Source organism: Excalfactoria chinensis, chromosome 3, assembly GCF_039878825.1.
Source record: "Excalfactoria chinensis isolate bCotChi1 chromosome 3, bCotChi1.hap2, whole genome shotgun sequence".
NCBI classification, from domain to species: domain Eukaryota; kingdom Metazoa; phylum Chordata; class Aves; order Galliformes; family Phasianidae; genus Excalfactoria; species Excalfactoria chinensis.
Window position 1 is genome coordinate 17,979,705 of NC_092827.1, and position 21,645 is coordinate 18,001,349.

The 21,645-nt window shown below is 41.4% G+C and overlaps 2 protein-coding genes across 4 annotated transcripts in view; one reads left to right on the forward strand and one right to left on the reverse strand.

Moving 5' to 3' along the window:
- ACP1 (acid phosphatase 1) overlaps nucleotides 1-14,990 on the reverse strand; it is a 24,670-nt gene extending 9,680 nt beyond the window's left edge. Inside the window, exons 1-3 of one of the 2 annotated variants that reach the window (XM_072332745.1) lie at nucleotides 14,898-14,990; nucleotides 2,364-2,437; nucleotides 1,971-2,084 (exon numbers count right to left, since the gene is read on the reverse strand). In XM_072332745.1, the coding sequence (XP_072188846.1) occupies nucleotides 1,971-2,084; nucleotides 2,364-2,437; nucleotides 14,898-14,940 (231 nt within the window). In that variant the 5' untranslated portion in view covers nucleotides 14,941-14,990. Of the gene's footprint in view, nucleotides 1-1,970; nucleotides 2,085-2,139; nucleotides 2,254-2,363; nucleotides 2,438-14,897 lie in introns of both variants that reach the window. The other variant, XM_072332744.1, reaches the window with a different exon arrangement.
- A 187-nt stretch (nucleotides 14,991-15,177) lies between these two features.
- Nucleotides 15,178-21,645, forward strand: part of SH3YL1 (SH3 and SYLF domain containing 1) — a 39,870-nt gene continuing 33,402 nt past the window's right edge. The window contains exon 1 of one of the 2 annotated variants that reach the window (XM_072332350.1): nucleotides 15,178-15,277. In XM_072332350.1, coding sequence (XP_072188451.1) covers nucleotide 15,277 — 1 coding nt within the window. In that variant the 5' untranslated portion in view covers nucleotides 15,178-15,276. Of the gene's footprint in view, nucleotides 15,278-19,618; nucleotides 19,742-21,645 lie in introns of those variants that run through there. The other variant, XM_072332351.1, reaches the window with a different exon arrangement.

Genomic DNA, 21,645 nt, shown 5'->3' on the forward strand with positions numbered 1-21,645 from the left:
CTTCTGAATTTTGATTCTTGTAACACATATGTGAGTTTAGTATAGAAGAAGATAAAATCCTTGATTATCATAATTATGCACAGGAATTGCTTTCCACTGGCTAAGAGTTTTCCAGAGGAACGAAGAAGATAACTCAATGAGGTCATCATCTTATGACAGTATTTATAAGACGACAGAAGAAAAATCCCTCCTTTCTATTTCTGCAGCTCTCAGATTAAATCTTTCTCAATCTGCTCTGAAGCTACAAAATCATACTGAACCTCTATTCTTGAGTTTGTTCCCACTAGAGAACAAATACACTTCTGCTTGTACTAGCCCGATCTCTCTGCAAAGTCATACTGCTTAGTCCCACTCCGGATGTACTATGAGACCATGTCAGGTCCACGAAGTTTGCAGTATCAGCAGAGACCATTCAACAAAAGTTTGAAAGAATACTGGAATTAGACAGTTAACATTCAGTACAATGTAAACAGCTACATGCAGTTCAAGAACTTCTTTCATTTAAAAATAAATAAAATCAAGTTGCTTGGTCTGGTATGATTTTATGTTTACATTCTGTTATTCTATCAATTTATTATCTCACTCTTTTTAATTCCCTCTCCCTGTGCATTTTAACATTTTAGACTCTTCTACTTCAGAAATGTTTTCACTAGCCAGATATACATATTATCAATTATCTTCACTAAGGTGCTTTCTTTCTCTGTCAGGAGGGCATATAGAGTTGCTTCAAGGCAAATGATCAGATGCTTTGCTTAACTATTCAATTCTCAAGTTTCCAAGGTTCATCTTTTAAGAAAACAAACAAGTTACGCTACAGTGACTGAAATAGTGATTAACCTGAGTACCATTTAGCTTGCATAATGACAAATAATGTTGTTTGTAAGCACTAATAAATAGCAAATGCAGAACCACCAGCGGATCACAGCAACTTCCTAGTAATTTCCTTAACAGTAAAGCCTTAAATATCTGGAGCTGTACTGTGCTCAGTCCTGTTTGCATTGTTATGTAATTGAGATTAGCATCAGGAAAGGTCATCAGAAAGCAACGGACTAATTGAGGGAATTTACTTTTAAAAAGTTAAAGAACATGCAGTATTCACTTTGTTCACTTTCAAAAACCTTACAAAGTCAGGTAAAACTCTGCAGGGATCAGAAACAAAGACAATGACAAAATTATTTGATCTTTTCATTGGGAAAAGAACCAGTCACACAATCTCAAGCTAACTAAAGGTCAGGCCCTAAAGGAATATCCCACGTCCAGAGAGCAGTTAACTGAACTAAGTTATGTGCATTTATTTTAGCGCCTGAATGATTTACATACATGAAGCCACATTTATTTCTGATCCCTCCGGAATCATAATGGAAATACACTTTTTGTTTTTTTGTATAGTGAAAACTGAGATGAGCTTTGGTAAGTTAGAGGATTTCACTAAGAAACCTGTCTCTGACTTAAGAATGTTTCAAGGGTGTTTATCACTGGAAATATCGCCAACAGTATTATTTATTAATCTTGGGTCTGAGTGCCTTAGTCCTGATTTGGCACCCTACAGATTTTAATTCAAGAAGAGAATCTTTTATTGATGGTAAACACATATTCTATATCTTTTTGGACCTGCTAAATAAAAATGTAATTCCTTGCAGAATAAAGCATCACAGATTGCTAAATTAAGTCCATTTAAAAATATTTTCAACAGATGTTTTGAGCAATGTCCCAAATACTAAACACCTGAAGGGAGGAATTTTAACAGAAGAAGTATTCCAATGCTTCCCAGTTATACTTCCAATCAAACTTAGCAACAATAAATTAACTAACCTCAACTGGAAGAGTTAGGCATTTTTAGAGTCCTTTGGAAAAATTGCATAAGCATTTATTATTTGATGCTTAGCTATGCACTAGTCAAATTACTTTTGTAACAGTAGGGCTAAACAAAGCATGGGGATGAACAAGAAAGAAAATACACTCTCTTCTACCTGTCGTGCTTTATGTGCTGTCTCAATGCCATGATTTCTTAGACAGCTTAAAGCCCTTGTATCTGGGGAGCGCCCCACGTTCCAGTCTGAAACAGCAGCACTGTCTGTCATCCACTGTAAGAACAAAACAAATACATACACATATTTAAAGAAAATTAAAGTACAGTACCTGCCTGGCAATATGATTCATGGTAATGCCATGCTTCTTCATGCAAGTCTGTCCTCGATAGTCAGGAGGGTTTCCTATTTCATAGGTAGATGTCGCTGCACTGTCTATCCTCCACTACAGAAAAACAAATTTATGTTTTTATGTTTCTTTTCTCACTTCTTATGTTTGTACTAACTGGATAGAATACAATTGTTTCATGGGCAGGAAAGAAATAAACAGCTTACCTTATTTTCAAGTTTTTCATCGGTTACAAGTTTCCTAAAAACTGCCTCAGCTATTGGAGAGCGGCATATGTTTCCTACAGAAACAGGAGATCAAAGTTAACAACTATTTCAGTTCAAAAAAGAAAAAAAAATACAATTCCATGGACTTGTCAGCACAGCTCAGATGAAAGACTTTTATTTATTTGGATAGAAAATGGATTGCTTACTGCAACCCAGAAGATTCTGCAAAAGTGGAAACATAATAATATTCATCTCTGTCCTGAAATGTATATTATTAAATGAGAACGTACAATTTGCTAAAATAAGTAGGAAGGAAACTCCTCCCGTACAAAGTCTCTCTGATCAGAAAAGATCAAGAAAAATTACAAATGTTAAATGGCAGCAAATAATCTTCCTACATGCTAGTAAATTTCAGCTAATGCTTTGCTATTGACTCTATGAATATTTGCCTCGAGTGTTTACATTATTACCTACCTATTAACAGAAAACTTCGATACGATTCCAAAACACAAATGCCATTACTATGGAACAAACTTAGAGAAAAGGCTGAACAACGTGCATCAGTACTTCTGATTGCTGAAGGGAAGTCACTCCACGTCAAACTCAACCCTTATCAAGAGTAGCTTCAAACAGCACACCCACTCTCCAACCTCAAAAGAGAACTCAATTACACAGGCTCTGAATCACAGAACTGTAGGGGTTGGAAAGGACCTCCAGAAATCGAGTCCAACCCCACGGCCAAAGCAGGCCCCCTATAAAAGTCTGCACATGTAGGTCTTGAATGTCTCCTAAGAAGGGGACTCCACAACACCCCTGGGCAGCCCATTTCAGTGCTCCATCACCCTATGCTCCAGTTTATGGCCATTCCCCCCTGTTCTGTCCCCACATACCACTGAAAAGAGGTTGGCCATGTCTCTTTGTCTCCCACACTTAAGGTATTTACAAACATTGATAAGATCCCCATGTTTACAAACACTCAAGAAATTACGTACTTCATGTTTGTGGGTTTTTTGGTCCAAAATATGGAGGATTAGTAATGAAAAGTAGCTGACAGCAAAGCTGAAGGGCTGTCAATCAGCCAACAGTCAAGGTTGTTCACTGTATAAATACATAATGAGTCTTGCCTTCAAACAGCCTCAGATTACGCTAGCCACTTGATCTGACCCTATTTTTAGCAAGACCTATTTCAACAATGAAATAGTGCCCAATTAAAAACTAGAAATAATAGGTCTATAGTATTTCTGCTCCACAGCTAAACCTGTATATAACTAGGTCAAGCACTGAAGGTAGATCTTCTGGACCTGCGTGCAAATTCTCTTTGGGAAAAAACAAAAAACAACAAAACCGTATCTCAACAGCAAATAAATAAATCTACTCAACTGTTATTCAAACTGTCAGCATCTTTTCATCCTGTATCTATTCTCCTCTAGTGTGAGAAATGAGACATTTATAGCTGGCACATTATCTATACGCACAATAAACCATACAAACCTCCACTTTCCATCAAACAGAATGTATGACTTTATTCACTTCTGATTTTTGAGTAGGTGAGCATAACATACCACAAATGGTAGAAGTCAATTCCACGTATTTAAAAAACAACAAAAAACAAACAAACAAAAAACCAACACAAAGATCACCGTTCATGCTACAAATAATATTCTTTCCAGATTTCAAACAGTAATGAAATGCCCACAAATGGAAGTACATTGCTGGCAGCAAGACATGCACAGATCAAGTATTTAGCAAAATATCAAACTGGATATTTCCCCATTGAAGAGGAAGAAGCTGCTATGGTCTGAGCATTTAATAAGCTGCCGTCAATCATGCTAACTACTGAAAAAACAAGTGGGAAACAAGCCACTTAGGTACAAGTTTCAGAGATCAAATCACGCAATGGACAAAAGCAACTGGGTAACCACTGGGAAAACAACTGTGCTGAATCACAAAATGAATTTTGATGGCAGCAGATCTTTTTCCAGGGAAAAACATACTATTTCCTTTATTTGAAACAAGTTTACTCAAAGAAAGTAAAAATTAGGTCTTAGAAGAATAAATAAAAGAGGAAAAAGGTTTTTATTCATAAGATACTCATATTTGTTACAAAAATTGTTAAAGAACATAGTAAGTTCTTTATTATTACTTCTTTAATTGAATGAATTAAACAGTTCATTTTAATAGGAAATAAACAGAACATGGTAACATACACCATAAGACAGTAAAGAACCTCCAAAGTCAGTGAGCCCAGTCTTCTGATATTACAGGCATATACAGCATCACTTCTCTTATAAACACATCAGGCTCTCTTTTAAAAGCATCATCTATCTTAAAGGATACTCCAGAAACTTATTTCCTGCGAGTAGCCAGAAATTCCCACTTAGTATTTATTCATGGAAGCCAATGCTCATCTGATCTTGGTTAACATCACTCTGTAGCTTAAAAAGCATCATTTCCTTCAACAGACACAGAACCCTTGTCAAGCACAGTTACGCATAACTAAACAAACCAAGCTTCTGGTTTCCTCATAAAATGAATTTAGCTTTGCCTAATCATCCCAGTTAAGCCAACTCAAATAAATTCAAGAATTTTGAATTCTGAATTCCTGAATACTCAGAAATAAAACCAAAGAATATATTATAGGAAAAAGTTTCACACACACACGAAGTTCTAAAATATGTACACAGCTCTTTTGAAAATAACCTAAGATAACTTTCTGTGACCATATATGGCTCCTTCATGAGTGTTAAGTTTATGATCACAATCTCTTCTTCTAATTTGCCCCTCTTCTTCCTCTTCCTTCAAACAGACTACCTTTAAGTCTTCTTTCTAAACTTGAATTCTGTTTCCACTACACCAGCTGTTGTACGTTATTCTCTGTGTGAATGATACTACACAACTCTGAACAGTAAGCTTCATTACAACACTTAATACTTCATTAATAATAATTGACATAACATTACTAGTCCTAATTAATTAACTAGCTAATTAACTACAATTACATAATCAGTATTGGAACCTTTTGTTGAACACCTTTATAGAGTCATGCTTTCTCAATCATTGTCTAGAAAGAAGAGTTGTAGTGATGGTTATCAAAGCCAGTGTTGGGTATCTGAGTTCTTAATCCAGACCATGCATTTATCTTTGATTTACTCCTGAACAGAAATGTGTCAGTTATCTCAACATGAAAGACAACTTGATTGCCTTTCAGGCTCAGGTCCACAGCTCATCTCTACATATTGCTGATCTTGTCATCCTTTCACTCTTTCAATCTGTTTTGTATTTTCATTGTTCCTTATTCAGATCTCTAAATCTTTCACACCCTTTGTCTTCCCAAATGACAACAGATGCTCCTCTCTTCTGTTAGAGACAGAAGAGGGAATAACAAAGGAGAAAGTTTTACTAACTTTCACTTCTCTCACATTTAAAAACACACTCCCTGCATGGTCAGTTGACTTCAGTCACTATAATACTGCTTCCTACTGTAATTTGCATCATTCATTAACTTATCAGCAAGCATCTAAAACTGAACTATTCTCTGCCATTAAGTATTCAAATTCCTGTATGAATTTCATGGTTCCCAGCATCTTATTTGTGCTCAAGTCTACCTGAAGACATTTCACATTCAATTGGATATGTAAATATGCATCTACCCTGTCACTTCCATCTGTGGGGTGAGGAGAGTGATTAAGACTAGCAAAACCCTTCACGATGGATTGATCAGGATGGATAGGAAAAATCCCAAAAAAGAAAACACGGAGACACACCAGAGTTCATGCCTCACAGGGGGCACCATTGTGCCTTATTACTGATTATATTATATAGAGTTTGTTAAGGTTTATTTAGGTTTATATAGAGTAATACATAATATTAGTTATATTAAGAGTATATTTTAAGGTTATGCATAATATATTAAGGTTTAGCAAATAAGACAGATAATTCAATTGGGCTTCTTTAGATATTTCCATTAGAGTACAGAATACTATAGAATGCAGGATAAGCTTTAAGCATTGGTTAGGTTTAGCATATTGCATATTGTAACGGGATAAGGCTTTTCTTGGCATGGGGAGATGTTGTATTAGGCAAATGCACCGACCTCGAATTGTAACGCGTTAGGCTCTCCCCTTGCGATAAGTATTAGTGACTGTGCAGCCCCAGTGGGCGTACGGCCTTGGGTTGTGACGTGTTATGTCTTTCTCCTTGAGATAAGGATTAGGACATGTACATTCCTAGTGGGTGTACACGAAAGGCATAGAATATGTGTGTGTCGGCTTCAATAAATTGGCCATTTTGCCACCTTCCTTGCTGAGTCACAGTGGTCTTCTTGGCCCTTGCGGGGGTTACGCTAGAACCTGAGCAAGGGGGATTTGAATCATGGGCGCACACGGCAACAATATGTTTCCTCCAAAATACTAATAAGCCTAGAGCATGCAGTAACGCCTTATTTTTCATCACTTTCACCTGTTCAAAGTTGATTAAACATTCAAACAGAACACACACTGCTCCTCCCCTCCATCAGATGCCCAGAAACTTTACTTCTGAAAATAGAAGTTGTAACTTCTGTTGGAATTTGGAGTACTGTTTCAGTTGGGCTCCCGAACAATATATTGTCTTTACACTGGTAAACTCAGACTCCCTCTTTTGTGAGTTATTTCTGCAAGTTTTTGTGATTTCACAGAAATGAAGTTATGTTGTTGTTGTATCATGATTTCACAGCACATGACAACATGTTCCTTGCCTTTTCCCTATTTTTAATTTTTAATTTTATATATATATATATATTATTTATTTATTTATTTTTGCCTTCCAGATGCTGGTAGCAAAGGGGAAAGACTGAGTGCCAAACTAAAAGCTTTGCCTGGAACCAGTGAGCCCTATGAAAGCAGCAGCAGTAAAGAAATAGGCAAGTGGGCATCTTGCACTTTGTGACTTCCCAGACCCTCAGAGAGAGGGGAAGTAGAGAAATTGTGTTATTGGAAGAGCAAGTACAGTAATTGCACAATTGGTTCAGAGCTCACTTTAAAGGATCTGTACATATTAAGGAATGTGGCCCAACTAAACATTTATTTATGTTACTGTTTGTCTGCTGCAAGGTTTGGTCAGGAAAAAATATCTTAAGAATCCAAATGTGGTATCTTCTTCTCCTTCAGTGATCTTTCTAGTCTGCATTTCAAAGAAGAAACCTTTCCAGATGTTTGATATGTTAGAAAGCAGTCTCGTGTTTGATGAGAGATGTTTAAAACCAAGCTAAAAGTACTTGCAGATAACTGTTTCAAATGTACTTGTTTAAATCCCAGATGCTTCCTACACAGACCCACTTGGCCCACAAGCAGAAAGACCTAAAACTGCAGCAAGGAAAAGAACAGAGGAAGATGACTTTGCTGATGAAGAACTAGGAGAGGATTTGCTTCCAGAATAATATGTGGTCCACTCAAAATCTTTTCTCCTTCTAAAATTTTTAGCCATGAAAATGCCTCTTTGAGATGGTTTTGTACCAGGTTTTAATGAAATAATTGTTGAAACACTTTTGTGTTTGTGCTACCATATATTAAACGTTTTGGATTTGAAGTTACAGTCTGTTTTATGATTGGTTATTTTACTTCTTCATTAGAACTGCAAAAAGCAAAATAAATCAATAAATAAAATGCTGGCAGTTGAGGGGCGGGCCTTCCATCAGCTCCTATTGTACACCTGCCATAGTGATGTGGAGGCAGAGTCACAGAGGATAGAACGGTGGAACCCTCTCCCGTAGGTAAATAAAAGGGCAGTGCCAGTGAGCCAGCAGCCCAGAGTGGGCAGTAGCCCCGAGCAGAGCGGACAACAGGAGCAGAGAAGAGAGGACAACAGGAGCAGAGAAGAGAGGACAACAGGAGCAGAGAAGAGAGGACAACAGGAGCAGAGAAGAGAGGACAACAGCAGCAGAGCAGAGAGGACAACAGCAGCAGAGAAGAGAGGACAACAGCAGCAGAGCAGAGAGGACAACAGCAGCAGAGCAGAGAGGACAACAGCAGCAGAGCAGAGAGGACAACAGCAGCACGGACAACAGACCCGAGCAGAGCGGACAACAGCAGAGCAGGAGTTGAAGTGAGGAGGGAATGTGCAGGGGCTGAAGTTAGATGGGATCGGGAGGAGCCGGGAGCCAGGGCTGTAGTGAGAAGCGATAGGGAGAAGCAGGGGCAGTAGTGAGAACGGCTAGGAAGAAGCAGGGACTCAGGTAAGAAGCGATAGAAGCAGGGGCTCAAGTGAGAAGGGGTGGGAGGAGTGGATGAGCACAGTGAGGAACATTATAGTGTAGATAGGCACTTCTGCTCCTGTTCGCACCACCTGTGCTCTCACTGGTGGTGAAAGGGGGTTTTTATCTTCTAGGCCAGGGACACAGCCGGAACACGGCATGCTCCTGGTGTCAGCCCTGCAGCTGTCAGTACATGAGAGCACTGCACCTCCGGCCCTCGCTGTTCCTGTGAGTCTCCAGGTGTAACTCCCAATAAAGCTTGATTTGTGAATCCATTGGTTGGTCCCTCTCCTTTGTGCGGTCCCTCTTTCCTTATGACACTGACATGTCTTTACACGTGTGTGCCTGCGTGTGGTGTGTGCACTTGTAGACACGGACAGAGTGTACCCATGATACATGTAGGGATCAAACCTCTGTTTATTTTCACAGAATTTTTCAGGTTGGAAAAGACCTAGAAGATCATCTAGTCCAACCATTACCAATACTTCCCAGCTAAACCATATTCCTCAATGCAACATCCAAATGTTTCTTGAACACTCCCATGGTCGGTGACTCTACCACCTCCCTGGGCAGTGCATTCCAATGCCTGACTACCCTTTCCGAGAAGAAATACTTCCTAATGTCCAGCCTGAACCTCCCCTGTCGCAGCTTGAAACCATTCCCTCTAGTTCTATCACTGTCTACATGAGAGAAGAGGCCAACCCCCAGCTCACCACAACCTCCCTTCAGGAAGTTATAGAGAGCTATAAGGTCTCCCCTGAGCCTCCTCTTCTCCAGGCTGAACAATCCCAGCTCCCTTAGCTGCTCCTCATAAGGCCTGTGCTCCAGACCCCTCACCAGCTTCGTAGCCCTCCTCTGAACACGTTCCAGGGCCTCAATGTCTTTCTTGCAGTGAGGGGCCCAAAACTGAACACAGTACTCAAGGTGCGGCTGCACCAATGCCGAGTACAGGGGGACAATTACCTCCCTGTTCCTGCTAGTAACACTGTTTTTGATGCAAGCCAGGATGCCGTTGGCCTTCTTGGCCACCCGGGCACACTGTCGGCTCATGTTCAGCCGTGCATCGATCAGTACTCCCAGGTCCGTTTCCTCAACACAGTCCTCCAGCCACTCTGTCCCAAGCCTATAGCGTTGCCTGGGGTTGTTGTGGCCAAAGTGCAGGACCCGGCATTTGGTCTTGTTAAGCCTCATCCTGTTGGCTTCGGCCCAGCTCTCCAGCCTATCCAGATCTCTCTGTAGGGCCTCGCTACCCTCAGGCAGATCAACACTCCTAGCCAATTTGGTGTCATCTGCGAACTTACTGAGGGAGCACTCAATGCCCTCATCCAAGTCATCAATAAAGATGTTGAAGAGGACAGGCCCTAGCACCGACCCCTGGGGGACACCACTCGTGACTGGTCTCCAACTGGATTTAACTCCATTTACCACCACTCTCTGGGCCCGGCCCTCCAGCCAGCTCCTTACCCAGCCGAGAGTGTACCCATCCAAGCCACAGACTGCCAGCTTTTGCAGGAGAATAGTATGGGAGACAGTGTCAAAGGCTTTGCTGAAGTCTAAGTAGACCACATCAACAGCCTTACTTTCATCCATCAGACGGGTCACAGGGTCGTAGAAGGAGATCAGATTGGTCATGCAGGACCTGCCTTGCATACTGAGATATATGCATACTGAGCAATGGTTGGCAAATGGCAATACCCCTGAAGGAGATGTAAACTGCATGCCTTCCCAGGTGAAGGCAAGATGCTCTCTATATGCTTCCCATAAGGGGAACAAAAAGAAACATGTCTTTCACACCAATGGTTGCTAGAGGCTGATGAGCTTGCTCCTGTATGGTTACAACCAGATCGACCATGCTAGGTACTATGGCGGTTAAGGGGCCTGTGTTAGCATCCAACCTGCACTAATCAATGGCCAGTTGCTACTTCCCATTATGTTGAGGGAACAGCCATACCAGTGAACTGTAGGCAGTGGGCACTGAGACAATTACTTCCTTTTCCCTTAATTCTGTTGTCACTGAGGCAACTCCTCCTCATGCTCTCAGAGGAAGGGGGTATGGCTGTACATTCACTATCTTAGAGGAGAGCAATTCAGTTGCAGTTTGGAGCAGTTGCACAGATGCTGTGGAGAGATCAAATATCCACAGCTTTTTTCCCATTCTAACCACACAAGCCCCAGGATGTTTGTCAGCAAGGCTCCTAATATCATAATGGTGTCAGCTGCGGTTTCATCTCCAAGCAACCAACACTTAACCTGAGTAGTCAATTGAGGTTCAGAATTCACAAATACATCTGTAACTCATATCTATTTTTTTATGAGCAACTATGCTGTTGCAGTTAGTGACATCAATCCTAAATGCTAATACCTGATAATCCCTGCCTACTAGAAAAATTAACTGGGGATATGAGAGGACCAAGGGGGAAAGTAATTAGCAAGTCTCTCTCATCCCCTTCTGTGAGCCTTCATAAGTGAATTCAACAGCCGTCCCCCAGTTCACTTATTGGAAACCGCACACACAGTTTCCCATCCTAAAATCAAGTTCTTTTCACATGCAGTAGGCATCTCAAAGGCAGTTATTGTTACATCATTTAGTCAGGGCTCCTTCCTTCTACTTACCACAATGGTTTCGGCTCACTGCTAGGGTGCAGTGTCATTTACCTTGCCACACTCAGATAAGGCTTTCTGATGCTGCTGTAGACAGACATCCATGAAATCTTGAGGGACCCCTTTCTCCATTCTTTCAGCCCACAATATATATCTCCTTGCACCTGGGGGTAAGGAGGGGGGCAATTTTCCTGCTGATCTACTCTTCCGATGGCGAGTTTAGACCTAGTAACGCCACCCCTAAAAACCACTTTCCCACCATATTTTTTTTGTTTTGGGCTATTTCTCCACATATCACAGGTTCTCCTCATTGGGTCCCATCTCCCTCCTCACTGAGCAAATGCATCCCACAAATGGTCTTGTAACTCCTTTGCATATACTTTCAAATAATCAGGTAGACCTCAAACCAGGGGTCATTCTATTGGGATTAACAACTGATAACGCCTGGGAAGGCTGCTAACAGACTGAACATCCATCATGTGTTAACTGAACACAAGCTGCCTTCTGCAAATTTTTGGTCAAAGTTTATAGTTGAGGTGTCAATACACACTGGATCCCCCTTTCTAAGGGCTCCAGACCTCCTGCCCAATAGGCAGCTCATTGAGTTGAAGACCACAGCTCTGCAGGGTCAACAGTAGTTAAGAAAATTCTAGGCCACAAGCCTCATCCCATGCTAGCAAAACTCAATCACTACTGGTCAGTGACACACTCCACACATATTCCACATTATTCCACCTCAGTCTCAAGTTAGTGTATTTTTCCCAGGTTTTCAAAATTCCAGCCACTGTGAAGGGCACCATTCAAGTAATAACTTGCAGAGGTTTCCTACTTCGGCCATTATCAGTAGTCTCCATTTTAACTAATGGCCTCATTACATGCCCGAATGACCTAACTTCCACATATTCCCCTCACCATCAAAACACAGTAGAATTTCTGTCAGAAGTTGAATACCAGCATGCAATTGTACCAGTCTAAGTAGAACTCAATTTTAGCTTAGGATATCCAAAAGATGATTATAGGAGAGTTAGGTCTCAAAGTCCATAGACAAAAATGGTTTAGCCAGTTTAACCAAGGTCAACAATGATAACATCTGCCAGGATTCGTGGTCATCAGGCCATCGGCTAACTGAGTGGTCCACACTTTAAACAGCTTTCCCTGTAGCAAGATTAATTATTCTCAGTTATCATCTACAGGGTCATTATGCCTTTCTCAGCAACCTTAAAGCTTCCCATTCTCTTTTTCTCCAAAAATATCTTTAGTTCTTGTTGTCAGCTTGCCCCTGTTATTGTCAGAACCCCCGTTACAGCAGCTGTTTATGATGAACACTTCAATGTCTTACCAAAGATACTGCTTTCCTATTGGCCACATTTAAAAGCAAATACTGTGGGTTGTGAAAACTGAACCAGAAAGCTTAAATCTCTCCAACTATAGCATAGTTTTCTCATAGCCAATACATTTACTGTCATTTTAGAAAAGATTTTATGCAATCTCTGATGGCAACATTCACACTCAGTGATTCACAGCAAGCATAACTTCTTGAGGATGCTGCCAATATCGCTTTGCTTAGCCATTTACACAGCAACTGTTCTTCCCCACATGGAGATCAGTAAGCCAGTTCCTGGTTTAACATGCCCATACAGCTTTTTACGTTACAGCAGACAAGACACGAAAGAGGCTTACTTATATAACATGGCATCATCCTGAGTTCATTTCTAGAGCTCAAGCATTAATTAGGTGAGTTGCATAAGTGTAAAAACAGAAAAGTGATTTCTGGTTCAACTCCAATTTAAATCATTTCTTGCTTTAAATGAATAAAAAAGTACTTCCTGGTGTCTCTCCATATACTGTAATTCAATATGCTCCTGGATGCTCGGCTTATTTCTTAGTGATAAGGGACTCTTATCATTAATCTAATTATCTACATTAACTAGATTATATTTTAGCGTGTAATGAATAACTGCTTATCTCATCACAAAGAAAAAAAAACAACCGACACGGTAAACAGATACTTCAGTAATAGGCTACTTTAAAAATAATGGAGAAGGAGAATGTGTTTCTTCACGAAGGCTCAACGTTTTGGGGATCCAATCTCCCCGAACGTGGGAGAACACCTGAATTATAACGCTTCATTAAAAAGCTAAGATATCTATTTCATAGTACTCTTTTCAGCAACAACAGCAGGTTATTCCAATCAAAAGTTGGAGGGAAAAAAAATAATAATCTATTAAGATATATCAGTTTTCAAGAATAATTAAAAAATACTAAGCAAACATACAGCGGATGAAGGTACAAATTACCTTCAAATTACCTTCAAACATATACTTGACCAGAAAAAGGAAGTGCTTTTCATGTTTAGCAGCTCTTACATCACATGCCACATACCATTAGGCTTCTTTTCTTTTAATAAGCTGGGAGATGGAAGAGGAAATTTCAAATATATTTATATTTATTTTTAAAAAATCAGTGTCAGAAAAATCAGTCCTTTGTGATTTGTTGATCCTTCCTTCAAATTCTATACCACAGTTCAATCCACATCTAAACTACCTTTCACTAATAATCCTCAAATGGATTAGGAACTTGATACAGTGCAAATCACCATTGTGGATGTAAAGACTCATACATACATACATGAAGAACGCCATTGCCTTCAGGACATGCTATTAGGAGAGAAGGATGTTTTTACACAGAGATGTTTGTCCAGACCACAGGCTCCCAAACATACAGCACGTGGTCATTCCTTATACAAACAGTTTCTTCCCCAGGTTATTATTATGGCTTGGTTTTACTGTAAGGGAAACATCAGAACATACTTCACAAAACTATACTCTTCCTTTGCTGTTGAACTCATTTCAATTTCTCTTATTTCAACAGAAAAACACTGTATCAACCAGTGGCTTTGTAGCAAGACAGTCAAAACACCACGGACTAATAGGGATTGCCTCTCACCATGTCAGGCTAAAACAACCAGGAAACAGACAAGGTTAAAACCACATGAGATCAGTGATGCACGCAGCTTGTCATCCCCACCAGGGAGTAGGAGCTTTGAGAATACACCAAACGGAGCACAGCCATACAGTCAGGTTAGCAATTGGCTGGCTGCAGGGAAGCAGAAATAACCAATTTCTTTACCAGCAACAAACTGTAATGAGCTTTGGGAAAACCAAACCAAACTGTTTCTGATCCTGATTTCTAAGTGAAAACGCGTCTGTTTTCCTAACTTCTCATGAGGTGTAATCCACAACTTAAAGCACGCGCATTTATTCACTTTAAAAGCGTGCTGCCTTCAGTTCTCCATGTGGGCAGCTCTCCAGATGACGGTCAGGACCGCACCGCACAACAAGCCCTCCGCCTTCCCCCGGGCTGCTCTTCTTACCCGAGCTGCTCGCAGCACAGCACTGAGCACTCACACTCCGCTGAGTCAGCGCACAGCTCAGTTTCCACATCAACTTCACTCTTACCGATACCGCGTTTCACCCCTTATTCCCTACCGACGGCCCCGACCTACAGAGGCAGCGGCGTGCCCGTGGCAAGGGGCGGATGGCACCCGCTCCCTCCGCCCGGCTCCCAGCCCGGTTCAGTGGCCGCTGCAGAGCCACGGCCGGGCGGGCCACGCAGCACAGGGACGGCCTACCCTGCACTCCGCCGGCTCCCCGGGGCCACCCCGCCGGGCTCCTGCTGCCCCTGCGGCCCGGCCCGGCGCTCACCGAGGCACACGAAGAGCACGGACTTTGCTTCCCCCGCCGCCATCTTCGCTCAGGCACGATCGCGCGACGCGGGCCTGGCGCGCAGCCGCGCCGCCTGGCTTTACGGCTATAGGTGGCCGCGGGTTTTGCCTGTTTTAAGAAAACGCAGTTGAGGCGGTAAAAAAAAAATATATTAATAATAATAAAATAAATCCTTTTTTTTTTTTTAAAGGTAAACCCTGAAAAACTACGAGGGCGGGCGGGCGCGGCGGTAATCACTACGGGCAGGCAGGCGGTGGACGGCCGTCTCAGCCCCGCCCGCCTCACCTGCCGCAGGTGTGCCGCTCGGCGTGGGCCGCCCCGGCGCTGAGCAGAGCGGGGCGAGGCCGGGGCCGGCAGCAGTGAGTATCCGCGGGGTCGGCGCCGGACGAGCCCCCCGTGCTGGGCAGCGAGCCCACGGGACGGCTGCGGGGTCGGGAGGTGCCGGGTGGCCCTCAGGGCTGCGGCCGTCGATTGGGTGTCGAGAAGTTGTTGGGGTTTCTTTTACGATTAAAGTGGTGAGGGACTGGAGCAGGCTGTGCTGAGGGGTGGTGCGTGCCCCGTTCCGGCGGACACCCGAGGTCAGGCTGGATGGCGCTGTGAGCATTTGATCTGGCTGTCGGTGTCTCTGTTCGTTGCAGAGGGGTTGGGCTGGATGGCCTTTAAGGGTCCTTTCCAACTCAGAAGATTCTGTGATTCCAGATCAGTTATTGCCTTTCCCGCACACTCAGCACCATGCAGGTGTGAGGAATGCACGGTGTAGGAGCCAGACGGGGCTGTGACACCGCCTGGGTGTGGGCGCAGCCTCCCTTGAGTCTGCAGGGCGAGACCAGCACCTTGTCCTGCTTACATGCAGCTCGGCCATGTAGCGTACACCCAGCAGTGCCGAGTGTCTTTATTTCTGCTTTCTTAAAGTGTCTTGAAGTGGTCAACATCAGCAATAGATTTCCTGCCCGTGTACCTGTTGGTTGTGGAAAACTGGGATTGTGCATGGAAGTGAGCGCTTTGGAGCTGATGGTCATCGTAGGTCCCCGCTGTCTGAACTGTTCCCCAAGGTTTGACCTATTAGAGAAGGTACTGCAGAATCAGAATCACGGCCTTCCAGTATATAAAGGGGGGCTGTAAGAGGGGGAGAGGCTTTTCAGCAGGCTCTCTTGGGATAGGACAAGGGGAAATGGTTTCAAACTAAAAGAGAGCAGATTTAGACTGGATATAAAGATTTTTAGTGTAAGTGCTGAGGCACTGGAGCAGATTGCACAGAGAGGTGGTGGATGCCCTGTTTCTGGAGACATCCACAGTCAGGATGGACAGGGCTGTGAACAGTGTCATCTGGCTGTCGGTGTTCCCGTTTACTGTAGGGGAGTTGGACTAGATTACTTTTATTGGGTCCCTTCTGTTGTGAACTATGATTCTGTGCTCATAGGGAACAGAGTTATATACAGAAAGGGGAAACAAGGGGCAGGATGATCAGAGAATCATAGAATGAACTGGGTTGAAAAGGACCACAATGGTCATCTAGTTTCAACCCTCCTGCTATGTACAGGGTCACTAGACCAGGCTGCCCAGAGCCAAATCTGGATGATGTCCAGTTTGACTATCAGTAGTGCTTTCTGCAGGAAATATCTGGAATATATATTTTGTTAAGGTACCCAAATATATATATTTTTTTCTCCTGGATTGCTACTGTAGCATATGGGGCAGTTGTGCAGTGCACATTGTGGGGGAAGGTGAGGGGCAGCTGTAGGCTACCAAGTGTTTGTTCCCTCTGTTCTTCTGTCCCTGGTGAGAAGGTAAACAGGATGGGGCTTGGGATTTTGTTCTTAAAAGCACAACTTTGTTTTAGTTAAGTTAGTGTACTTGCTTAGCACCTTAGATTGCCTTGAAGTTTATTCTTAGTTATTTAAAATAGGGTTAGCAAAACTAAACTGCTATTCAGTTTAGGCCTTTCCTTTCTAGCATAGCATGCTAAGTCTTGTATTTAACATGAAGGGGAAAATGGCAGAGCTAAGTTCCTAGTTCTGCTTTACCTTTGGTTATGCTACTTATCTTGCTTGGTGGACAGTGCCCAACCCCTCTGGTACTGACTGTTGACACATCAAACGTATTACAATAACTGTGTTTGAAAGACTTGCAAACAGGGTTTCTGCTATAGGCTAAGGCTTGGATGGCATGGTGGATAGGTGCGGTGACGTTTTGCACAAAAGCCTGTGATTCTTGTTGCATAAATTCTTGGAAGATTTCACTGTTTAGTCTCAGACAGCCCCCAAGGTAACTGTACCTTTGGTGCTTGTTGTAGTGCATTCCACTGTCTATATTCTTGAAAATGGAGACTTGTTACTGTCTTTGTATAAACTATCATTTCTTTATCACCTGAAAGGTGAATCCATTCATGTCTTGGGCTGTTTTAGCTTCATTTGAGGACAGTAGAATTGTTTTGTATATGTATGACTGGCTTTTAAGTTGATGTTTAACACTCTATGTGGAACATAATTCTTTTTCTGGCCTTTTCCAGTGCCTGATCCTTCTGGATATTCTAAACTGAAAAGCTTGGTATTGACTTGGTGTTGTAGTGCTCATACAATGTCTCCAACTTTAGTGGCTTAAAACTGATGATTTATTGATGCTAACTTTGCATGAGTATAACGTGTTCAGTGATGCTAAGAAGGGTGGATTTTCTACTGTTGACAGATAATTTATTAGCCTCACATCAATCCTAAACTACAATATTGAGACATACCACTATGTGGTATTTTATAGAAAATGATAATTTATATAAACTTTTTACTATCCACATACTGTGCATTTTCTTTCTATTCCAATGGTGTATCTGTCTGAATGGCATTGTCTCATATTTCACATCTAAGCATTTACTCTGCAAAAACCACATTACGAAACATAAACTCTCCTAGCAGCTTAGCTTTCTTCTGCTCCTGAGATGAGAAATGGATCTCATTCTTTGTTGTCTTTAAACACCTTGACAGACCTGATGAGCAGTTGTCATGCTAATACTTTTTTTGTTGTTTTTGCTTTCATTTTCCCTCTTGTATTTCTTGTCTGTTTGCCTTGAACGACTCATTGAAGCATTCTGTTTTGTTTTTAAAACACTGGTTCAAGATCATCATGCATCTCAAATCTACAAACTTGAAGTAGCTTACTGTAACTGGTCATCTTTGTTCCAATTATTCACTTTTAGGAACACAGTGGATACCATCTAGCAAGTTAGAAAGATTTTGTATTGATTATGTTTACTGTAAATAGCTTTTTCAAATGTAGCGAGACCTGTATTACTTGTGAGATAATAATATGTTGAGTTTATTGGTAGGTGCGTTGATTTCTTCCCCCTGCCTTTGCAGTTATTCTCCTGGTGCCAAGATTACAACTCAGCTGAAGTTAGAGTTTTAGCATCCTTGCCATTTCTAGGGGGGTGTTTTGAAGGCTTGAAAGCTATTCCTTTGCTGTGCCTCCCATGCAGGTGACCAGATGTTTTGTATGCTTCTCAGAAGAGATCATCTGACTCACCTGTGCCTCTGGCAGTTGGTGACTGTATTCGCATACCTCAGTTCCTTAAAGGAACCTTAATCTAATTAAAACATCTTGTATATGCAGAGTAAACACATCTTTCTTTAAAGCGCCTTGTTCAGCTATGTCGGTATCTTTGTATTAATCACACATCCCAACATGCAGGAGAAAATTCATCCCTGTAGAGATAAATTAGGAATACTCCAAAGTGTCTTCAGTAAAAAAAAACTGCTGGGGACCAAACTCATCAAATGCTTTTGATAAATGCATGGTGCTGCATATCTTTTCTTTCCCCTAAGTTGTTCTACCTCATAGACTTTCTCAAGGAAATAGGTAATTGAAAGTGAGGTTGAGGACTGAGAACCCATAAAATTACCAACTGTTACAGTTCCTGTTTGGATCAGTTAAGTCCTTTTCGCTTTGAGAGCAGTCATAAAAAAATATGCAGATGGTGAATCTTTCATTTCTGTGTACGCATTTTTCTAGCATTAACAAAGCGGAGATTCCATATGAAAAAAACATTGGTCTCCTGTGCTGTGGGAGTATGTACATAATTGACAGCAAAGTCAGAAAAGTTAGACTAGATTGTCTGTGCTAGCAGGGATTTCTAACTGAAAACCTTGTATTTTGGGCTCCCTACATGACAGTAATCATACTGATGTAACTAACAGGTATAAATACTTCCAGCTATCCGGTATGGGGAGGAAAAGAAGATTATTTACATTAAATTAGATAGTACAAAACCTCTCACGGCTGTGAAGGTGCACATTAGAGTCCAGTTTTAGTGCAGCTCAGCTGCTGCTCTGCAAGGTCACCTGGTTCTTTCTGGCATACAGGTACCCTGCCAGAGTGCAAAGCACTTGTACCAGCCTTGGTGAGGAACAGCACTGTATGAAACTTGGTAAAATTTCAGGAATCCAAATGGTAAAGAGTGTGATACAGTTGTGTGGGATCAGGCTTCATTGTGCAGACAACCTGTTTTCTCCTCTTGAACTTTGTTTTCATCGCCATCCATGATGTGTTTTCTGTCTTATTTTGTCTCCTTTACTGTTCTGTCAGAAGCTTCTGGAAAATCGTGCAACATACTCAATTGGTATGATTGCTACTGTCAGTGATTGCTACTTTCTCATTCCCTGGGACTGCTTCCTTAGAATCCTTCTGCCATACCAGCAGTGCTTTGCAGTAGGATATGTAAGTTCTCTAGCATTCCTCTCTCATGAGCTTTGATGTCTCATGGAAGCAGTGACTGCCTGTCCTTGGCTCCAGAATGAGAAGCATGGCACTCAGGTGCTGACAGCTGGAACACAGTAAGTCCCAGCTGAAGGTGGTAATTATTACCTTTATTGTATTCAATCTTTTGCCTACAGGTTCTCTTTCAGCTTCTAGCAACAGTTCCTTGGACTTCACAGATATTTTTTTTGTCATCTATCTAATCTTTGCTGTCAATTGTTGGCTTTCAGTGCTGCAAGTATTAAATAGAGGGAGGCTGGACAGAGATGCATTTTATAGTCTGCTGATTAAAACTTGCCAATTGGCTGCTGCTCTAAGTCTACCTCACTTCTTCTTTGGTTAGGCAAAATGCATACAGGGCATGTCTTGCACGTTGCTGAAGGATTTCCACTACCAGATGGATCCCACAAGACTCAAGGAGGCTGCCACAGTACCACAATGTTTCATGTTTATGAAACCAAAATTACGTCTTTCTAATTGTAACGCTGAGTTGAAATCTCTTGTTTAGGCTCTTCTCCAGCACTGGAGAAGGTCACTGGTCTTGCTTTTCAGGTTCCTTAATCCCATGAAGCGTTTGTCTTTAACCTTTCTTGACTGTGTTAGTTCTCATGTTTATGAATGCTTTTAATCATTCTTTGTTCCTACTTGCTTGTGGAAGTTGATGCTACTGCTGTAACGTTGGTGTTTGCAAATTAGCTGTTCTTTAATGTTTTGCTGTTTCTGAACTTCTTAGTGAAGCAAAAATAAAGACTGAATTGCTGCCCTAGACTTGTGCAAGGTGTTCCCATTATTTCTTTCTTGTTGGAACAAAAAATTAAAAACTACTTCTGCAAAAGTACTTCAAAGCTCATGTATACATGCACAATAGATATATGAAATATGCATGCTAGTCATTGTCTCCATTTTGTCATCAGTCTTCTCTGAAACTGTATTTTTGATGTTCGGGTTCTTATAATGCCAGCAAGCTTTATTTCATCTTCATATTCAGCAGAATTTTGATTATATCAGAATTAGTTCTAGCTTTTAAGTAAAAAGACTTTATTTATTCTTTATTACACCTTGCTCAGATAATTTCACCAAAATGTTCAGCCAACACATTTATTACTGTTAGTCAGAATGTAAATTAGAGGCTGACGCACTTGCCTCATCAGCTTACAAATTAAGCAGTTAATCAGTTTTGGTGCGATATTCCCCCATGAGGTTTGTGTTGCTGACTCACATATGCTCAGTATCTTCTCCCCTCAGCAACACGCAGCAGTGTAAATGAAGCTTGCTCCCAGCTGAGCATTTGCTGGTCACGGCATTCCGAACCCATCACTCAGTATATCCTCCTGATAGATATTATTGTCTTATTGCTTCTCGTTACCTCTTTCCTGAGCATTGGATGAATACAAAGCAGACAATTATATATGCATACTTAAAAGCTAATAGTTAAGACAGTGGTACAATATTATTCCTTATGTTACTGTGGGATGAACTGAGCATGGAGCTGCTGCTTGCTTCTAAATATTTCATACGGTACTTGTAATAAAGAGCAGATATTTCTATAACTTCTGTCTTCCAACGAAGTATTGCAGTGTTTAGGTTTTTAGGAAATAATTGTACTATTCAAATCACAATGTAAGCTTGAGAAAGAGGGCAACTCGATAAGTGAAGAGAAATTTTAACTATTTTTGATGTCACAAAAATCCCAGTTATGGTTCTGACTGTTCCCAGAGCAATTAAAATCAGTGGAATCACGATTTTATAACTAACTTTCACTGTAGTCTTTAGTCATTGTATTTCTATTATATTTGGGGGCAAAGTATCCTATAGTACAAACTGCCACAGATTTTTAGCTATCTTTGGATCATCTATGTGTGATTTTCCCCTTATTTTTGTGCTTTTGTTTTGTTTTTTAATGAGAAATGCTTAATGTTCTTTGGCCTTGGACAAATTTTAATGAAACTAATAGATTGTAAGAGTGAGACCTCACCTACAC